Consider the following 20061-nt stretch of genomic DNA (forward strand, 5'->3'; position numbering starts at 1 on the left):
CTCCCTGGACTTTAAGTTACCTGAGCACCAGAATGTTATTTTATATACTTTTCAATACCCTGCAGAGCCTAAATAGGGCTCATCAAATAACAGGGGCTCAATAAATGTTAAGAAAGAAATGATAAGTTGCTGTGACAAGTGCATAATGGTCCCTACCTTAATCCAACATTCTTTAGCCCAAGAAGCTACAAAAGTCTCTACAGTGCCATTGGTGGTTCTGAACCAATGAAAGATCTCATTAAATTCAAAGACCAGATGAAAGATCATCTCCAGGTGCAGAAAATTCTATTTTACACCTCTGGCTAAGCCCACTTCTTTAGACTAAAGCAGCTGTTCTCAAACTTTACTGTACATCACCATCACCAGGAGGGCTTACTAACCCACAAACTGCTTGGCCCCATCTTCAGAGTTTCTGATCCAGAAGACCCCCCAAATTTGCATTTGTGACAAGTTCTTAAATAGAGCTGGTACTGCAGGTCCAGGAACCACTGGATCAAGAACAAGAGCAAAGAAAGGGATCCCTGTGTAAGGCAAGGGAGTGGGGAGAGGGCCACTGCATAATCAGTTACACTGGGCAATCCTGAGGCTGACAGACGAGGGCCCTAGTTCTCTTGTCCTTTTGGAAAATGAGCCCTTGTATCTGTCCAGTGCTTCCGAACCTAAAACTGAAACATGTTTGATGAAGGGTATTCAAGATGCCCATGGTGGTTATGGCTGACTATATATTTTGCCTACAATTCTCTCTCCCCAACCTTGCCATGAGTCCCCCTGGTCAGTGTTTCTCTACTAGGAGTGATTTTTGTCCCCTAGTAGAGAAACAGTTTTGGTTGGCCACATGTAGAGGGGAGTGCTACTAGTATCTAGCAGGCAGAGGCCAATGGTTCTGCTAAACATCTCAAAATGCACAGGGCAGTCCACAACACGGACTCATACAGCCCAAAATGTCAATAGTGCCAAGGCTGGGAAAACCAACTCTGAGGGGAGTAGACATCCCCATCCATGGACTCTGGCCAGTGGAACGTGAGATGTGAGCCTCGTTCACACAAAAGCCCTAGTTACCCTCATGTGGTTTGGCCCTGTCCCCATAGAGAGTGTGCCCTCTGCCATGGAAACAGCAAGCCCCAGAGACTGTCTCTCCCCTCATTGGGTTTTCAGAATGAAAAGGCTCATGCATGGCACCAGACTATGCCCTGCCAAGCTCAGCTGAGCCACTTATGAACACAAGGTGCCCACTGCTGGCTATTGCAAATGAGGTAGTTGAGGGTACTTTGCTAATTATGGGGAACAACAAGAGGAAGTATGTGAACGCAGGCTGGACTCTTCATAGCCCTCTCGTGATTCATGTAGCACAGTCAGCCTTCTCTCGCAGAGCCAGGACCCTCTTGCCCCAGGGACCTAATGCACACAGATGTCCTTCTGGCAACACGTGAAAGAGATGAGAAGGCTCCACTGTTTCAAGTTGTGAGCTCTACAGATGGGCCTGGGAAGACTTGGCTCTGCCCCGCCAGCAGGCCTACTGCGGGAAACCACCTTAGTGCTGCCCTTATCCCTGAACCCAAGGCAATTTCTTGCCCTCCCAAACTTCCACCCATCCTTTGGGAGGAGGTCACAGCCCAATTTTTTGTTGTTGTTGTTGTTTTGGTTTTTTTGGTATTAGTTTTGACTTTTTTTTTCAAATATTGCATTAAAATGTCACTTTCTTCTTGATTATGGAGTTCTCTAGTGCCCCCTTAAATTCTGCACCCAAGGTGATGCCTCACTCACCTTACCCTACTCCTGTCCCTACCTAGAGGGATCTCAGGGGGCCTAGGTGGGCAAATTCCCTAAGCACTGTGCCCCAGGAATCCCAAACCAGCTCCCCCATTTTCTAACTGTTGGCTCCGTAGTCCCCTTGGCTGCCTACCCCCCATGACAAGGAAATGCAGCATCTCCACATACCTCACAGCACGGAAATGCAAAGCAACTGTACCAAGAGGACCAGCCCAACGAGGTTGGGGTCGCTTATATGATGCACTGTCTCTTCCACCTAACTCATTAACCAGCATAAAAATCACCAGGAATGCCTCGGCGCCTGTGGCTCAAGAGGCTAAGGTGCCAGCCACATATACTTGAGCTGGTGGGTTCAAATTCAGGCCAGCCCGCCAAACAACAATGAAGCCTGCAACCAAAAAATAGCCAGGCATTGTGGCAGGCACCTGTAGTCCCAGCTACTTGGGAGGTGGAGGCTGGAGAATCACTTGAGCCCAGGGGTTGGAAGTTGCTGTGAGCTGTGATGCCATAGCACTCTATCCAGGGCAACAGCTTGAGGCTCTGTCTCAAAAAAAAAAAAAAAAAAAAAAAAATCACCAGGAAAGGGGCAGGGTGCAAGAGGGTACAGTGAGAAAATTCCTACTTGCTGGGAGAACCCACAACTGGGCCCAGCTGGGTAACACAACCCTCACTAAGGCCCGCTCAGCCCTGCTGCGCCACCTGCTGGCGGGAGGTCTTTTATCCCCTCAACTAACCCAGCTCACACTGGATTTAAAGAAATCTCTCTTCTTCCCTTCTTCCCAATTTAGTTTACAGTAAAAAGATTTGCTTCTTTTGGACTCCAGGCAACTATAGAAATTTCCAAATTTCTCTTCTTCCAGTGAACCCCACATTCCAAATATTTCAGGGTGTGTTCAGTAGAGAACTTTCCACTCAGGACTTCCCAGAAGAAAAATGTTCAGCTGGGGGGAGTGGGGGGGGACTGTTGAAAAGGGAGGTTACACTGCCTCCTTCCAGATGGCACTCAGCTCTCAACCAATGCGCCAATCTCTCCACAGCCTGGCTGAGCACATCTCATGCTCATCATCACCAGGTGCCCCCTATCCCTTCTGCCAGAAACCCGGACTCTCTCTTCACAGGTGGACATATTGCGGAAAGAAAGAGACTGCAGGAGGTGGCTTCAGGGAGGCACCTGACACCTGGGGAACAGGATGAAGAAAGAGTGCAGAGGTCACCATATCACAGGGACCAAGAAAGGGTGAAAACCTCAGCTCTCCAGGAAAAGCTGATGGTGGGAATCACAGAAAGGGCTGATGGGGAATATTGGGGAGGTGGAGAATCTTTGGGAAAAGGAAAAGTACCTGCCACGAATTTCTCATATTATACTATTGTTATTCAATGAAGATATCTGTCTTGCTATTTACTTGAACATTATCATAATAGACAGTACTTGACGTCTACAGCATGAAGTGCTGTCTCCTGAGACCTACAGAACCACATCAGATGGCCCTGGGTGCCTTGTGTATCAGAGCTCACCACATGGACAAGAAAGCATCTTGATGAGGTTTCAAACATTATAACAATTATGAAGCCCCTCCCCTTATGACAATCTTAGAGAAGAGGATTTGTGTCCCCAGTGGACAGATGAGAAAACAGCCCTGGCAAGGTTCAGAGACTTGCCTAAGGTCACACGGTAAGGATGTGTCCACACTGGGCTCTCGGGCCCTCAACCGGCCATCTACCCTAGACAAAGGCAAACGTATGGCCCCAAAGGAAAGCCAGGTACCTGGCTTCACTGGCACTGATGCATTCTCATTCTGCTTGTCACTGCCATGGCCTTTACCCACTCAGCCACCGGCTGGGACACTCATGGCCAAGGGACAGACCATTAGAATCTCACAGTCAAGCTCAATCTGACCTCAGCATCGTAATATAAGAGGACAAAGTCACCCAGGAACGGAACTCCTTAAATGAAAAGCCCTTGGGGAAGAATGTCAGGAGGGCACGCTTGTTCTCTCTTTCACTTTTTTTAAAAAGAGGTTTTAGCTTTTCTTTTTCTTTTTTATTTCAGATTAATATAAGGGTACAAATGATTAGGTTACATTGCTTGCATTTCTTAGGTAAAGTTCAAGTTGTAGCTGAGCCCTTCACCCAGGGGGTGTAACTTTATCCCCTTACATTGTGCACCTTAGATACAAGTTCACCAGTCACCCTCCCTCCCTTCTTCATCCACCTCCTCCTCCCCCCTTTTGAATTTAATTATCTTTCTCTCTCATGTGGGCCTGTAGTTGTTTATCTATTGGTTTCATATTAGTATTGAGTACAATGGATACTTGTTTTTACTAAGAAAAATGTTCTTCAAATCTACCCAGAAGAAAAAAAATTATTTTACCATTTTACCACAAGGACATTTGCACTAGTGTCTATTGCAGCTCAATTCACAATTGCCAAGAGATGGAATCAACCCAAATGCCCATCAATACATGAATGGATTAGTAAACTATGGTAATGTATACCATGAATTCATCCATAAAAAAAGATGGAGACTTTACATCTTTTGTATTTACCTGAATGGAGGTTTTAGCATTTTTAAAGCCTATGCTTCCCAAAGCACTCTGTGCTCTTGCCACTTTCTCCAGGCTGTGTTCACCTGGGCTTCAGCAATGACTGACCTCACACCAAACCTTTAAGTGCCTCTGACTGCAGGTGGGGCTGATTACCTTGTTCCTCTGACTCCAGGATTTCCTGCAGAACCAGAAATGACGTGGACTGTTTCGGTGGCTCATTTAACTCCTGTTTCTCCTGAAGCATCTTGTAAACTTCAGATTCTTTGTCAATGACGAGGCCGCTAGGAGGCTGAGAATTGTCTAAGCTGTAAAGAATGTTAACTTCATTAGGACATGTCAGAAGTCAGAAACAGCTTCACTAGCCGCCTCTTCCAAGAAAAGACACCCCTGATTCAAAGGACAGATAGAAATTATCCCAGTGGACAAAGTCTTCTCTTAATTCAGCCACAGACCTTCTGCAAGGACGATGACATGTCTATAGTCAGAGCTTGCTGCAGCTTCAGCGCAATCAGAAGTTCTTTCTCCACATAGCTTCAGTAATTCAACTACTTTTTGGCCTAATCCCATGAAATGAGAATGATTTATTTCTTTCTAAACTAAAATAAAAAACATTATGTCAAGAAAAAATTTAGAAGAGGGAGAATGGCCACCACAACCTGACCACTAACAACTCAGCTGAGTCCCCACTGTATAGGCCACATGCATTCCTTTCAAGGGCAGTAATCCAGGGCTCCTCATTCCTGATGATCTCAAAGTGCTTTTCCTGCCTCTATATACTTCTCATAAGTTCATGGCTAGGCACTCGGGCTCCCCTCACCTGTAACACAGAGGGGAGGTACCTGCCCTGCCGAGTGCACAGGGTTGGAGATGAGGCCAGCCAGGTCATGTCTCCCAAGCCTCCCCTCCTGTCACCCCAGGTGTCCCAGGAGACCCGCAGAGCTATAGGGCCACTTTCCCCACAAGCTCTATCTTCCAAGGAGAGGAAAGGGAGTGGCAGGTGGACCCTACCTGTAAATCTATTCTGAATCTGACCCCTTCTCACCTCCTCACACCCCGAATGCCCAAGACATGCCATCGCTGACCAGAGTGACTGATCAGCTGCAGAACTTGTCCCTCTGCTGACATTCTCAGTCCCTGGACAGTCTTGATTTCAACCAGAGGCCAGAGAGTTAAACACTTGAATCAGACAATGTCATGCTGAGGCTCAACGTATTCTCATCTAACTTAGACAGAACCAAATATTTATGGTTTTAATAAAGAAATGAAGCTTCATTAAATCCAATTCCTTTAGAGTAAATATTACACACACACACACACACACACACACACACACACACACACACACAAAAGGCCCTTAAAGTTGTACTTCTGCCTCCAGAAGTAGCCTCTGCTATCCCCTGTGGATCACTCAGATCATACCAGCCCTCCTGCTGGGCCTGGGCCACACCAGCCTCATAGCCTTGCATGACTGCTCCCTGGGCCTGAAATGAACTTCCCAGACATCTCCAGGGCTCCCACGCTCATCCAGGCCTCTGCTTATGTGCACTCAGAAAGGCTTTCCTGACCTGGACTCACAGCAATCCACCCCATCCCCATTACCCTCTCCTCCTGACTCACTTTCTCACCATGGACTATACTTATACTTGTTTATTTCTGAACTGTCAGTCTCCCCCTAGAACATAAACCCAGTGAGGGCAAGGATGTGGCCCCATTATATTCCCAGGCCTGGCTCAGTTCCTGCCAGAGTCAGAGTTCCACAGGCACCAGGTAAGTACATAACACTGCCCGGTGGGTCCAGTGCCCTCTCCTCCTTGCTCCTTTCTCCTTGCTCCTGCAGGCTCATGGGGGTCCTCAGGGCAAACAGCCTCTGAGAGCTATGCCAGGGACATGGGCAGCCCAGCCTCCTGGTCCCAGATTATCCCCCTGCTCTCAGCTTCTACTGCTAGGGAGGAGGGGCAGTGTGCTCAGTGCAGCCACAGAGCAAGTAGCAAGTGGCAGAACAATTTATTGATGCCGGTGCATGGGTTTGCACATAAACAAGTTGTACTTTCTGAGTGATAAAGCTATGTGCTATCCAACCCAAGTGGCTGCCTCCCAGCTTTAAGGATGAGGCAGTGGCCAAGAAGCGTTTTCCTCAAGGAGTGTAAGTAGTCCCTCTTTAGGCCCAGAGCCACATTTAACAAGTGTAAATGAATTACATCAATTACACTTATCCCACCCACCCACAGTGTATTTAGCTCATACTCCATTTTAGAAAGAAAACTGGGGTAATATGATTTCCCTAGGTAACTCCGTGCAAGTTACCATTCCCTCTCCTTATTTCTTTTTCTCTCTTCCCTGAGACAACCTCTGGAGTAGCCCAGTCGGCCTCCTGGGGCACTTGAAGTACTCAGGTCTCCAGCTAGAAGCGGAGTCAGTCACAGCAATAAAGCTGCAGGTGTCCCCCTTTGACTCCATCCATGTTCCCATAGTAGAGGACAAGGTCCTCGAAGAAAGACATATGCTTTGCAGCTGCCAGAGAAGCCAAAATTTAAAAAGGATTCATTGGCTAGCCAGCTGCAGTTGAGGGAGGGGAAAGTAGCTGCCCCTGACACTTGGCCCTGTTCTTTGAGTTATATGCCTGATTCTTAGAATCTCAAGCTTGGAACTTGCCCTAAAATAAGTATATTACATTATTTTTGATAAATCTTTTTTTCTATTATACTTAGAACTATTTTTAAATCAAAATCAGACCATGGCATGTTCTAGGGAAGGATTTTTCCTCTCCTTTAGTGTATGTTATGTCTGGAAGTCACAAAGGGAACTCTAAAAATGACAGGACCCAAACCACACCATCACATATTCTTCCAGCAAATAGCTTTCCATGATTTAATAAAAAGAAAAACAGTTTACTATTCACTCTCAAATAATAATATCCCTAAACACTGGACAATTTATAAAGCACTTTCGGTACCCATTAACTTATGTGAAGCACTTATGTAACCACTTCAAAAATAATCTCTTAAGACCTGAAGTCTAAAACTTAGACATTAGACTATAAGGTAATGATATAACACCACAAATCTTAAAAAAGTAATTGGTTAAAAATATGCATATAAAATAGAGCAATAAAAATTCTCATTTTTTGGCTTGGTGCCCATAGCTCAGTGGTTAGGGCACTGGCCACATACACCGGGCTGGTGGATTTGAACCTGGCCCAGGCCTGCTAAACAACGACAATTACAATAAAACAATAGCTGGGTGCTGTGGCGGGCACCTGTAGTCCCAGCTACTTGGGAGGCTGAGGCAAGAGAATCACTTAAGCACAAGAATTTGGGGTTGCTGTGAGCTGTAACACCATGGCACTCTACCAAGGGCAACACAGTGAGACTCTGTCTAAAAAAAAAAAAAAAAAAAAATGTGCATTTTTGTATATAACAAGAGTGATGAAAGAAATACTACTATAGTGATATGTTTTTGAAATGTAATACACATGACTCAGTCTCCAGAACAACAGCTTTGAGGGTGGGACACTGTAAGTAAATACTTTCTTCTAAATCCACGCTGGACAGTTTTAATAACAAAATACAAGAGTTTAATCAAAAACCTCAACTCCTTTGGAATAACTATACATTACACAAAGTTTCCTAGTTTTTGTTTCTCCCTGAGTCATTCTTGGAGCTAATCATGTTCCAGTTTCCTAAATGTTTAGTATTTCCTCTCTGGACGTTAGGTGTTGACCTCAAAGACTATCTCAGCAGGGACATAATAACCAAGTCACTCTCAGTCTGACGAGGTGGATGACATCTCTAGGCGTACGTGGCTCCCAGTAGTCTTCAGAATCTAAGAAGAAACTCCCCTGGAGCCCACTTCCCAGAGAAGAGTTTTGGAGGCTGAGTATATAGACCTTCCGTGACTCACAGGCCTGCTCTGGCCAAAAGAGCAGTGAGGTGAGGGTCAGAAAGTCATGGAGGATAGAAAACAGTATGCCCATGGCTCTGGGACATAGTTCAGCACAGCAATTCTGGGATGGAAGCCAACCCCATCAGAAAAATAAAGTGACCAAAGGGGAAAAGAAGGGACAACTTTTGTTTTGAACTAGAGCCATCACCTGTGACAGTGTCTTAATAATCTGTATATAAATCCCAACTAAAATAAGAAAGTCATAAGAAAAAAAATTCCACTGCTGATACAATTTTAATAAGAGCATTTTCTCACATGGTATGTGAATTTTTGCTCTTTAGAAAAGAACCAGAAAGGGGGATTATTTGAATTATAAGAAGCATCCAGACCAGGTGCAGAAACTGAAGATATAAAGAACCAAATGGAAATTCCAGAACTGAAAATTAAAGTAACCAAAGTAAACACAATGGATGGGCTCAACAGCAGCATAAAGGACACAAAGAAAAGAATCAGTGAAGATAGAAAAATAGAAATTACCCAATCTAAACATCAGAAATAGACTGGGGAGGGGCGGAGAAATGAAAAGAAAGATCCTCACAAGCTTAGAAGACTTTCATACAAAAGATCTAAAATTCATGTAAATGTAGACCTGGAAGAGAAAAAGAAGGTGAGGCTGAAAAAGTACTAGAAGAAATGATGGCTGAAAATGTCACCAGAGTGGCAGAAGACATAAACCTACAGATCCAAGAAGCAGAGGGTACACCAAACAGCATGAATCCAAAGAAATCCATGGCAAAAGATACAATACTAAATTTCTGAATAGTAAAACAAATTTTCAAATCTTTAAGAGAAAAATGCCACCTTAACGAAAAGGAAAAACTAATTGAAATGATAACAAATTTCTCAGTGGGATCCTTAGAGACAAGAAGGAAGTGGCCCATTTTCAAGTGCTGAAAGAAAGAACTTCTAGCCTAGAATCCTATATCCCATGAAAATATCCTCCAGGAATGAAGGGGAAATCAAGACATTCCCAGAAGAAAGAAAACTAAGAGAATTTATCTCTAGCAGACATAACCTAAAAGGATGTTTAAAGGAAGTTCTCTGAACAAAAAGGAAATTATGAAAGAGGGCATCTTGGAATATCAAGAATGAAAAAGGAATATATAAACAAAAATCAGAGTTAAAAAACAAACTTTCCTTCTCAATATTTTCTAATTGTGTTTGACAAATAAGGCAAAGGTTTACTATCTGACGTGGTTCTAAATGTATGCAAGGATCTATTTAAGATAATTATATTGGCGGGACATGTGACTCACACCTGTAATCCTAGCACTCTGGAAAGGCCAAGGTGGGTGAACTGCTTGAGCTCAGGAGTTTTAGACCAACCTGAGCAAGATGGAGACCCCGTCTCTACTAAATATAGAAAAATTAGCTGGGCATAATGGCACATGTCTGTAGTCCCAGCTACTCAGGAAGCTGAGGCAAGAGTATTGCTCAAGCCCAAGAGTTTGAGTTTGCTGTGAGCTATACCTCCACAATACTCTATCCAAAAACAGATAATCTATTATAGACAGGGAAGGTAAGAGGGTGTAAAGACAAGTTTCTATACAGAAGTGGTAAAATAATGATACCAGCAGTAAATAATGAAACACCTAGATAACTACTGAAAAAGTGATACAAAGACATAGAATAAAAAACATCAAAGAAAAATGAAATGCTGCTCTAAAAAATTACTCAAGTAACCCACAAGAAAGCAGAAAAAAGAAAAGAGAAATGAAAAAAGGGATAACAGAAAACAAAAAATAAAATGCCAGACTTAAGTTCTAACATATCAATAATTGCATTAATGTTAATAATGTAAATAAACTAATCAAAAGACAGAAACAGACAGGATGGACAAATAGACTAAATTTAAAAACATGACCAAAATACTGTCAACAAAATACATGCTGTCAACAAAAAACTCATTTCAAATATAAAGAGATAAGTAGGTTAAAAGTTAAAGGGTGGGAAAATATATACCATGCCAACATCGATCAAAGGAAAGAAGGCGTGGCTATGGCAATGTTTGATAAAGTGTACTTCTGAACAAATAAATTTACCAGAGATAGAAAAGGGCATTATATAATCAAAAAAGGGGCAATCTGCCAAGAAGCTATAGCAATCTCAATGTGCATGCATCCAACAACACAGCTTCAAAATGTAAAGCAAGAACCAACAGAATAGAAAGAAAAAATAGATGAAGTCATAATTATAGTTGAAGACCTCAATACCCCTCTTTTAACAACCAATAAAACAACTAGACAGAAATCCAAAAAGGATATAGAAAATTCAACAACACTATTAGCCAACATGATCTAATTGCCATTTGTGAAACCCTCTACCCAGCTGGGCACAGTGGCTCACACCTGTAATCCTAGCACTCTGTGAGTCCTAGGTAGGTGAATTGCTTGAGCTCAAGAGTTTCAGACAAGCCTGAGCAAGAGTGAGACCCTGTCTCTACTAAAAATAGAAAACTTAGCCGGGTGTGGTGGCAGGTGTCTGTAGTCCCAGCTACTTGGAAGGCTGAGGCAAGAGGATCGTTTGAGCCCAGGAATTTGAGGTTGCTGTGAGCTATGCCTCCATAGCACTCTAGTCTGAGGCAAGAGAATGCTCAGAAACAAACAACAAAAAAACCTCTACCCAACTAAAGTAGGACATTTTTTTGTTTGTTTGTTTGTTTTATTTAGCAGGCCCAGGCTGGGTTCAAACCCACCAGCCCTGGAGAATGTGGCTGGTGCCCTAACCATTGAGCTACAGGCGCCCCAGGATATTCTTTTTGAGTATCCACAGAACATACACCAACACAGACCATATCCTAACCCATAAAACAAACTTCAACAAATGTTAAAGAGTATGTTCTCTGACCACAATGGAATGAAACTAAAAATTAGTAACAGAAAGAAAACAGGAAAAACTCTAATCACATGAAAATGAAACACACTTCTACATAATACACAGGAAAATCTCTAATCACATGAAAATGAAACACACTTCTACATAATACATGGGTCAAAAACAAAGTCTGAAGGAAAATAAAAAATACAACAGACTGAACAAAAATGAAAACACATGCAATATATCAAAATCTGTGAGACACAGCTCAAGTAGTGCAGAAGGAAGCCGATAACACGAAATGTATATATAGAGTGAAAAAAGAGGAAATTCTCAAATCAATAATCTAAGACCCCCCCTCACGAACCTAGAAAAAGAAAACTAAAATAAACCCGAAGCAAGCAGAAGGAAATACAGATGAAAAGCATAAATCAATGAAACTGAGAAGAGAAAAATAATTTTAAAATACGTGTTCTTTGAAAAGATCAATAAAATTGACAAACCTCTAACAATACAAAAAACAAAATAAAACAGAGACAGTCACAATTTACCAGTATCTGGAATAAAACAGGAGTATCACAACAGATACCAAAGGATAATATGGAAATACTATAAACAACTGCATATATATAAATTTAACAACTTAGATGAAATGGACCAATTTCCTTAAAACCATAAACTATCCCACCCCACTCATTATGAAATAGATCATTTGAGTAACTTTATAACCATCAAGGATATTTATTGAAAGAATAAGTTTTAAAAGTCACTAAAAAGAAATCTCTAGGCCTGATATTTCACTAGAGAAGCCTATCAAACAAAGAATTAACATTAATTCTACACAATCTCTTCCATAAAACAAAATAATACATTTCCCAGCTTACTTTGTAACATTAGCATTGTTACCCTGATACCAAAACCAGACAATAATGGTATAAAAACAAAAAGTATGAAACTACCGACCAGTACCCCTCACAAATACTGATGTAAAATTACTGAACAAATTCTTAGCAAACAGAATTCACCTGTATAAAAAAAGAATGCTATGCCATAGCCAAGTGGAGTTTATTCCTGGTTTAAAATGCTGGCTCATTATTCAAAAATCAGTCAATGCAATCCAACCTATTAACAGGCTAAAGAAAAAAAGTCACTTGTTCCTATTAATTGATGTAGAAAAACCATTTGACAAAATTCAGCACCTGCTCATGGTAAAAATCTCTCAGAAGAGCAGAAATAGAAGGGAATGTCCTCAACTTTATAAAGAGCATCTATAAAAACATCATACTGGCTCAGCGCCCATAACATAGTGGTTATGGTGCCAGCCACATACACCAAGGCTGGCGGGTTCAAACCCCACCCAGGCCAGCTAAAACAACAATGACAACTGCAACAAAAAAATAGTCGGGCACTGTGGCAGGTGCCTGTAGTCCCAGTTACTAGGGAGGCTGAGGTAAGAGAATCGCCTAAAAGCCCAAGAGTTTGGGGTTGCTGTGAGCTATGACACCCATGATAGTGAGACTTTGTCTCAAAAAAAAAAAAAAAAATCATACTTAATGGTGAAAAACTGAATGCTTTTCTTTGAAGATCTAAAACAAAGCAAGAATATTCACTCTCACCATTCCTATTTGCAATAGTGTTACAATTGTGGTTAGTGTTATAAAAGGTAAGAAAAGGAAATAAAAGTCATAAAGATGAGGGGAAAAAAGACATAAAACTGTCTCTATTTGCATATCGCATAATTATCCAGGTAGAAAATTGTAAGAAATCTACCAAAAAACAACCTCCGAGAACTGATAAATGAATTCAGCAAGGATACACCAAAACAAACATACAGGGGACAAGATAAACGTAACAAAAAAATTCAGTTGTATTTCTTTTTTTTTTTTTTTTTTATTTAGAGACAGAGTTTCACTTTATGGCCCTTGGTAGAGTGCCATGGCATCATACAGCTCACAGCAACCTCCAACTCCTGGGCCCAAGCGATTCTCCTGCCTCAGCCTCCCGAGTAGCTGGGACTACAGGCGCCTGCCACAACGCCCAGCTATTTTTTGGTTGCAGTTCAGCCGGGGCCGGGTTTGAACCCACCACCCTCGGTATATAGGGCCGGCGCCTTACAGACTGAGGCACAGGCGCCGCCCTCAGTTGTATTTCTTTACACTAGCGATGAACATGCAGAAACTGAAATTTAAAATACTATTTATAATTGTTCAAAACATGGATTTACCCTCTCAAATGTAAATCTAAAGAAAGCTGTATGAGGCTTGTATGTTGAAATATTAGAATGTTGAAGAAAGAAACTGAAGATGATCTAAATAGGTAAATATTACCATTTTCATGAATCAAAAGACTCAACAAAGTAGAGATGTTAATTCTATTTTTTTTTTTTTTTTTGCAGTTTTTTTTTTGACCGGGGCTGGGCTTGAACCCACCACCTCCAGCATATGAGGCCGGTGCCCTTCCCCTTTGAGCCACAAGCGCAGCTGAGATGTTAATTCTATCCACATTGATACACAGGTGTAACAAAATTCATACTAAAATCCCCACAAGATTTTGCAGATATAAACAAGATTATTCTAAAATTTATGTGAAAAGGCAAAGAAACTAGGATAATTAAAACAATCTTGGAAAAAAACACAAAATGGGAGGAAAGAGACCACCTGATTTCAAGACTTATTTTATAGCTACAGTAATCAAGACTGTGGTATTGATGAAGGAAAGGATCTATAGATCAATGGAACAGAACAGAGAACACAGAAATAGACCCACATAAACATGCCCAACTAAGTTTTATTTTAATGGAGGTGCTATAGACGCTAGGCAAAACAGTGTTTAGACAGTTTCCTTAGGAACTAAACATGACCCAGCAATTATACTCCTAGGCATTTATCCCAGATAAATGAAAACTTACGTTTGCACCAAAACCAGTTCACAAATATTTACAGCAGCTTTATACTTTATAGCCAAAAACTCGCCATAAACTTCAGCAGGTGAATGGTTAAACAAACAGTAGCATATCTATACTACAGAATATTCAGCAGTAAAAAGAAACAAACTAGGATAAAACAACCAGACAGAAAATCAATGAGGAAACAGAAGGCTTGTACAAAACTATAGACCAACTAGACCTAACAGTTACCAAACACTCCACCCAATAACAGCAGAGTACACATTCTTCTCAAGTGGACATACAATTTTCTCCAAGAGACTACAAGTTAGGCCATAAAACAAGTATTAATAAATTTATGAAGACTATAATCATACCACGTATCTTTTCCAACCACAATGAAATCAAACTAGAAATCAATAGCAAAAGAAAAAGCAGAAAAATCACAAATATATAGAAATTAAACAACATACTCTTGAACAACTAGAGAAAGAAGGATCATAAGAGAAACATTTTGAGACAAATGAAAACAAAAAACAATATGTCAAAACTTAAAGGATACAGGAAAAGCAGCACTAAAAGGGAAATTTATAGTAGTAAATACCTACATTAAAAAAAAATAAAGGTCTCAAACTAACATCTAACTTTGTATCTCAAGGAATTAGAAAAATAAGAAAAAACTAAACCCAAAGTTGGTAGAGGAAATAAATAATAAACATTAGAGCAGAAACAAATGAAATAGAGAACAGAAAATAATAGAAAAAAAAATCAATGATACTAAGAGTTGGTTTTTTGAAAAGATCAACAAAATTGACAATCGTTAGTCAAATAACAAAATCAGAAATGAAAGCATGGAGACATTATAAGTTATGTCACAAAAATAAAAAGGATAATAAGAAACTACTATGAACAATTAAATGCTAACAAACTTGATAACCTAAAAGAAATGCACAAATTCCCAGAGACATATAACCAATGAAGATTGAATCATGAGGAAAAAAAATATGATCAGATCTATTACTAGTAAGGAGATTGCTTTAGTGATCAAAATAGCTCAAGCTGCTAAGGTGCCAGCCACATACACCAGACCTGGCGGGTTTGAATACAGCCCAGGCTTGCCAAACAACAATGACAACTACAACCAAAAAACAGCCGGGCATTGTGGCAGGCACCTGTAGTCCCAGCTACTTGGGAGGCTAAGGCAAGAGAATCGCTTAAGCATAGGAGTTGAAGGCTGCTGTGAGCTGTGATGCCACAGCACTCTACCCAGGGCAACAGCTTAAGGCTGTGTCTCAAAAAAAAAAAACTTCCCAACAGAGAAAATTCCAGAGCCAGACAGCTTTACTAGTGAATTCTGTCAAAAATTTAAAATTAATTAAAGCTAATCTTTCTCAAATTCTTCCAAAAACTCACAGAGGAAGAACACTTCCAAACTCATTCTGTGAGGTCAGTATTACCCTGATACCCAAACCAAAGATACTAAAAAAACACAAAACTGTAGCTCAATATTCCTGATGACTGTTGATGTAAAAATCTTCAACAAAATATTAGCAAACTAAATTCAACAGGATATTAAAAAAAATTACACAACATGTGGGATTTATTCCTGTAATGCAAGGATGGTTTAACATATAAAAATCATATACCACATTAACAGAATGAAGGACAAAATCCATATGGTCATCTCAACTATGCAGGAAAATAACTGACAAAATTAAATTTCATAGGCGGTGCCTGTGGCTCAAGGAGTAGGGCCCCGGTCCCATATGCCGGAGGTGGCGGGTTCAAACCTAGCCCCGGCCAAAAACCAAAAAAAAAAAAAAAATTAAATTTCATAGCATGATAAAAAAAAAAAAACCACTCAACAAAGTAGAAACCATAAGAAAATCACCTCAACATGATAAAGGTCATGAAAAGCCTATAGCTAACATACTCATTGGTGAAAACTGAAAGCTTGGTCTTTAAGATCAAGAACAAGACAAAGATGCCCACGTTCCCCACTTCTTTTCCGCATAGTATTAGAAGTACTAATCAGAGCAATTAAGAAAGAAAAAGAAATAAAAGGAAGAAGTAAAATTACCTCTGTTAAAAAGTACTATAAGTTTGTATGTAAAAAACTCTAAAGATTACGTACACACCCACACAAACTGTTGGAACTAATAAATGAATTCAGCAAAGTTGCAGATACAAAGTCAACACATACAAAACAAGTTGTGTTTTGGGCAGCGCCAGTGGCTCAAAGGAGTAGGGCGCTGGCCCCATATGCTGGTGGTGGTGAGTTCAAAACCAGCCCCGGCCAAAAAAACTGCAAAAAAAAAAAAAGTGTTTCTATAAACTAACCATAAGTAATCCAAAAAGGAAATTGAGAAAACAATTCCTTTTACAGTAGCATCAAAAAGAATAAAATATTAAATGCCCACCAATCCAGGAACAGATTAACAAGCTGTGGTATATATACACCATAGAATACTATTCACCCATTAAAAAAATGGGGACTTTACATCCTTTGTATTAACCTGGATGGAAGTGGAACACATTATTCTTAGTAAAGCATCACAAGAATGAAGAAGCACAAACCTATGTACTCAATTTTGATATGAAAACAACTAATGACAATTAAGGACACAGTAGGGGTGGGGGAAGGGGAGAGCAGAGAGAGAAAGAAGGAGGGAGGGGTGGGGAAAGGAAGAGCAGAGAGAGGGAAGGAGGGAGGTGGGGGGGGCCTTGGTATGTGCCACACGATTGTAAGAGGGACTTTACCTAACAAATGCAATCAGTGTAACATGGTTTCTTGTACCCTCAATGAATCCCCAACAATAAAAATAAAATACTTACATAACAGTTAATTCAAAACAGATTAAAGACCTAAACATAAGACCTGAAACTGTAAATACAAAGCTTCGAAAAGGAAACATAAGGGGAAAGCTTCCTAACGCTGAATGTGGCTATCATTTTTTGGATATGACACCAAAAACACAGACAACAAAAGCAAAAATAGAGAAACAAAAATACATTGAACTTAAAGATTCTACACCACAAAGAAAATGATCAGTAAGTGAAAGGGAAACTCACAAAGTAGGAGAAAAGATTTGCAAATCATATACGTGTGTATCTGATGAAGAATTCATATCCAAAATACATAAAGAATTCCTGGGCGGTGCCTGTGGCTCAAAGGAGTAGGGTGCCAGCCTCATATGCCAGAGGTGGCAGGTTCAAACCCAGCCCCGGCCAAAAACGGCAAAAAAAAAAAAATTCCTACAACTCAACAACAAAAATAACTGATTTTTTAAAATGGCAAAGGACATGAATAGACATTTCTCCAAAGAAGATATACAACTGTCCAACAAGGACATGAAAAGATATTCAGCATCACCAACTACTAGGGAAATGCAAATAAAAACCAAAATCAGATATAACCTCATACTTGTTAAGATGGCCACTAAAAAAAAAAAACATAAAATAAGTGTTCATAAGGATGTGTAGAAATTAGAACCTCCGTGCACTATGGGTAGGAATACAATAAATGGTGCAGCTGCTATGGACAACAGTATTACTACATGATCCAACAATCCCACTTCTGGTTATATACAAAGAATGGAAGAAAGATCTGAAAGAGATATTAGCACACCTGTGCTCACGGCAACATTAGTCACCACAGCCAAAAGGCAGCAGCAACCTAAATTCCATCAATAGATGAATGGATAAATAAAATGTGATAAAGAATGAATATCATTCAGCCTTGTGCTACAACATGGGTGAACTTTGAGGACATTATTCTAAACAAAATAAGCTAGCCACAAAAAGACAAACACTACATGATTCCAATTATTACACAATAAAGAAAAAGATAAATTCTTCGTAGAGAAGAAAAGGAATAAGCTATTGATATATGTACAATGACCTAAATAAATCTCCAGAGAATTATGCTAAGTAAAAAGGCCAATCCCAGAAGGTTCCATGATTCTATTCATGTAACATTCCTGAAATAAGAAAATTACAGAAATAAGGAGCAGGTTAATGGATTTCCAGGGATTCAAGAGAGTGTGGGAAAAGAAGGGAAGTGGGTTTGGCCATAAAAAGACAACAGGAGAAATCCTCGTGGAGGTGGAAATCTTCTGTATCTTGACTGCATCCATGTCAATATTCTGATTTGGTGACAGTTTTCAAGGTGTTACCATGAGGGAAACTGGGTAAGGGGTCTAAGGGATCCCCTGGCTTATCTCCTACTACTGCATGTGAGTATATAACTATCTCAAAACAAAAAGTTTAATCAATTTTAAGACATCTTTTCCCCAAATGGTAGAAGTGCAACCTGGAAATGATGCAAGGAGATTTGAGTTCTTGTTTTTCATGTAGGTGAAGTAAAGGAGGTAAACTGACTCAGAAAAATCTTTCATGTCTCATATCCCAAGAAATGAGGAGCCAGGTCTGAGATGTCCTAGCCTGGCTACACCAATGTTTACACACACACACAGAGAGCAATTCTGGGAAACTCTTTGTAATCACTTTGGAAGGGGAGCCTAAATGCTCCCTAAGTTTTAGTCTCCAAAGGCTGCCCTAGATGTCGGTCCTGTTGGTCCTGTTGGACTCCATAAGAATCCAGAGGAGTAATTATGGGCACCCAGAGAAGAGGGAGGAACACCAGACACCAGAGCCAGTTCTCTGGTGGGCCGCAGCAAGTGTAGCTAGAGGAGCAAGCAGCCACCTTCATCACAGAGGTTTTCTTCTGATCCAACTTGGAATGAGTCAACATAATCCCTCTGATATCATTTGAATAGAGAACAGTGCATCTCTTTATTTCCAAGGTACCTGCTTAGAAATCTGCCTCATGTGTTTGGGGGGAACATCTAAGAACATAATTCAGAAGAGCTAGTATCTGGGGGCTATTGTATTGATCATGGGAGCTCACACAATTATTCCATGAAGAGATCACCACTCTGTCAGGAAGCTTGCTAATTGTATTGGCTGGCTGAATATACTACAATGCTGGGAAAGAAAGAAGTTTACCATAAGTCATAGCAAAATCTCCTTCATAGCATCTGCCTACATGTCTCCACCCTTCTGAAGCCCCAAGTACTCAGAAGCAATGGGAAGGAGTTCCTTGTGGGCAGTGAAATTCAATAATAACTAGCATTTGCTGAGCACCTACCAGGGGCCCAGCACTGTACTAGGCGCTTTGTACACAAAGCATTGTATTCTCTCAACAACCTGGTGGTGAGCTAGTTAGTATTATCTCCACTTTACAGATTAGGAGACTATTTCAGAGAAGTTACATGCTCTACCCAAGGTCACACAGCTCAAAGGCAGCTAAGAGGCAGAGCTGGAATTCAAGCCACAAGCCCTTCTGTCTGCAAGCCCTTTAGAAATGACCAGGCAGTATCATACAAATGAAATCCAGGCTCTAAATTCTCAGATCTTGACCAAACCCCAAAAACTCAGTTAAAGAGGTCAGAGGGAAGGTGCTAGCAACATTTCCTTCGCCCACCTGGTACACAATAGGCACTCCATAAATGATTACTAAGCTGAACTGACCCAGAGGAACAGGGTGCAGAAGAGCTCCCCCTGGCTGTGTGTGCTGAGAGGGATGGCAGAGAAGCCTCGCCTGCCTTCCTGGCTGGCGGTGCTCTCTCTGCTCCTGTCTGAGGGGATGCAGCTCTGTGAAGACCTACAAGACAGACAGCCACACACACACACACCATGAGGCTTTGAAGCTCATAGGACAAAGAAACCAGGGCAAGCCCCAGAGAATGAGTGATGACCTCAGACACAAAGTATGTAGTGAGCCAATTCTGGAACCTCAGTGAATTTCACAGACTAAACAGTGCGGGGTGAGCGGCCTAGGGACTTGTGCTGACTGAGCAAGCAAGGCCATCCCACAGCAGCAGGGCCTGACCGAGGATCTTTCTTTGCTGAAAACACACTAGGGATAGGACCGGCAAGCTGAGACCCCTCTGCAGGCAGCAGGGCTGGTTAGGGCAGCTCCTCTGCCTGGGACTGCAGGTTCTCCCCCTGTTTTCTGGATTCATCCTCCTCAAAGAGTTTGGGAGGGAGCAGAAACTGAGCCCTTTTCTACTGAGAACATCTTCAAGGAGACTTCTGATAAAG

The 20061-nt window shown here is 41.1% G+C and overlaps 1 protein-coding gene across 1 annotated transcript in view; it reads right to left on the bottom strand.

Moving 5' to 3' along the window:
• PDLIM1 (PDZ and LIM domain 1) overlaps window positions 1-20061 on the bottom strand; it is a 48757-nt gene that overhangs the window by 1638 nt on the left and 27058 nt on the right. Inside the window, exon 5 of the mRNA XM_053582837.1 lies at window positions 4470-4621. Within this exon, the coding sequence (XP_053438812.1) occupies window positions 4470-4621 (152 nt within the window). The remainder of the gene's footprint in view (window positions 1-4469; window positions 4622-20061) is intronic.

The sequence above is a fragment of the Nycticebus coucang genome, chromosome 3 (genome assembly GCF_027406575.1).
Source record: "Nycticebus coucang isolate mNycCou1 chromosome 3, mNycCou1.pri, whole genome shotgun sequence".
In the NCBI taxonomy this organism is placed as follows: domain Eukaryota; kingdom Metazoa; phylum Chordata; class Mammalia; order Primates; family Lorisidae; genus Nycticebus; species Nycticebus coucang.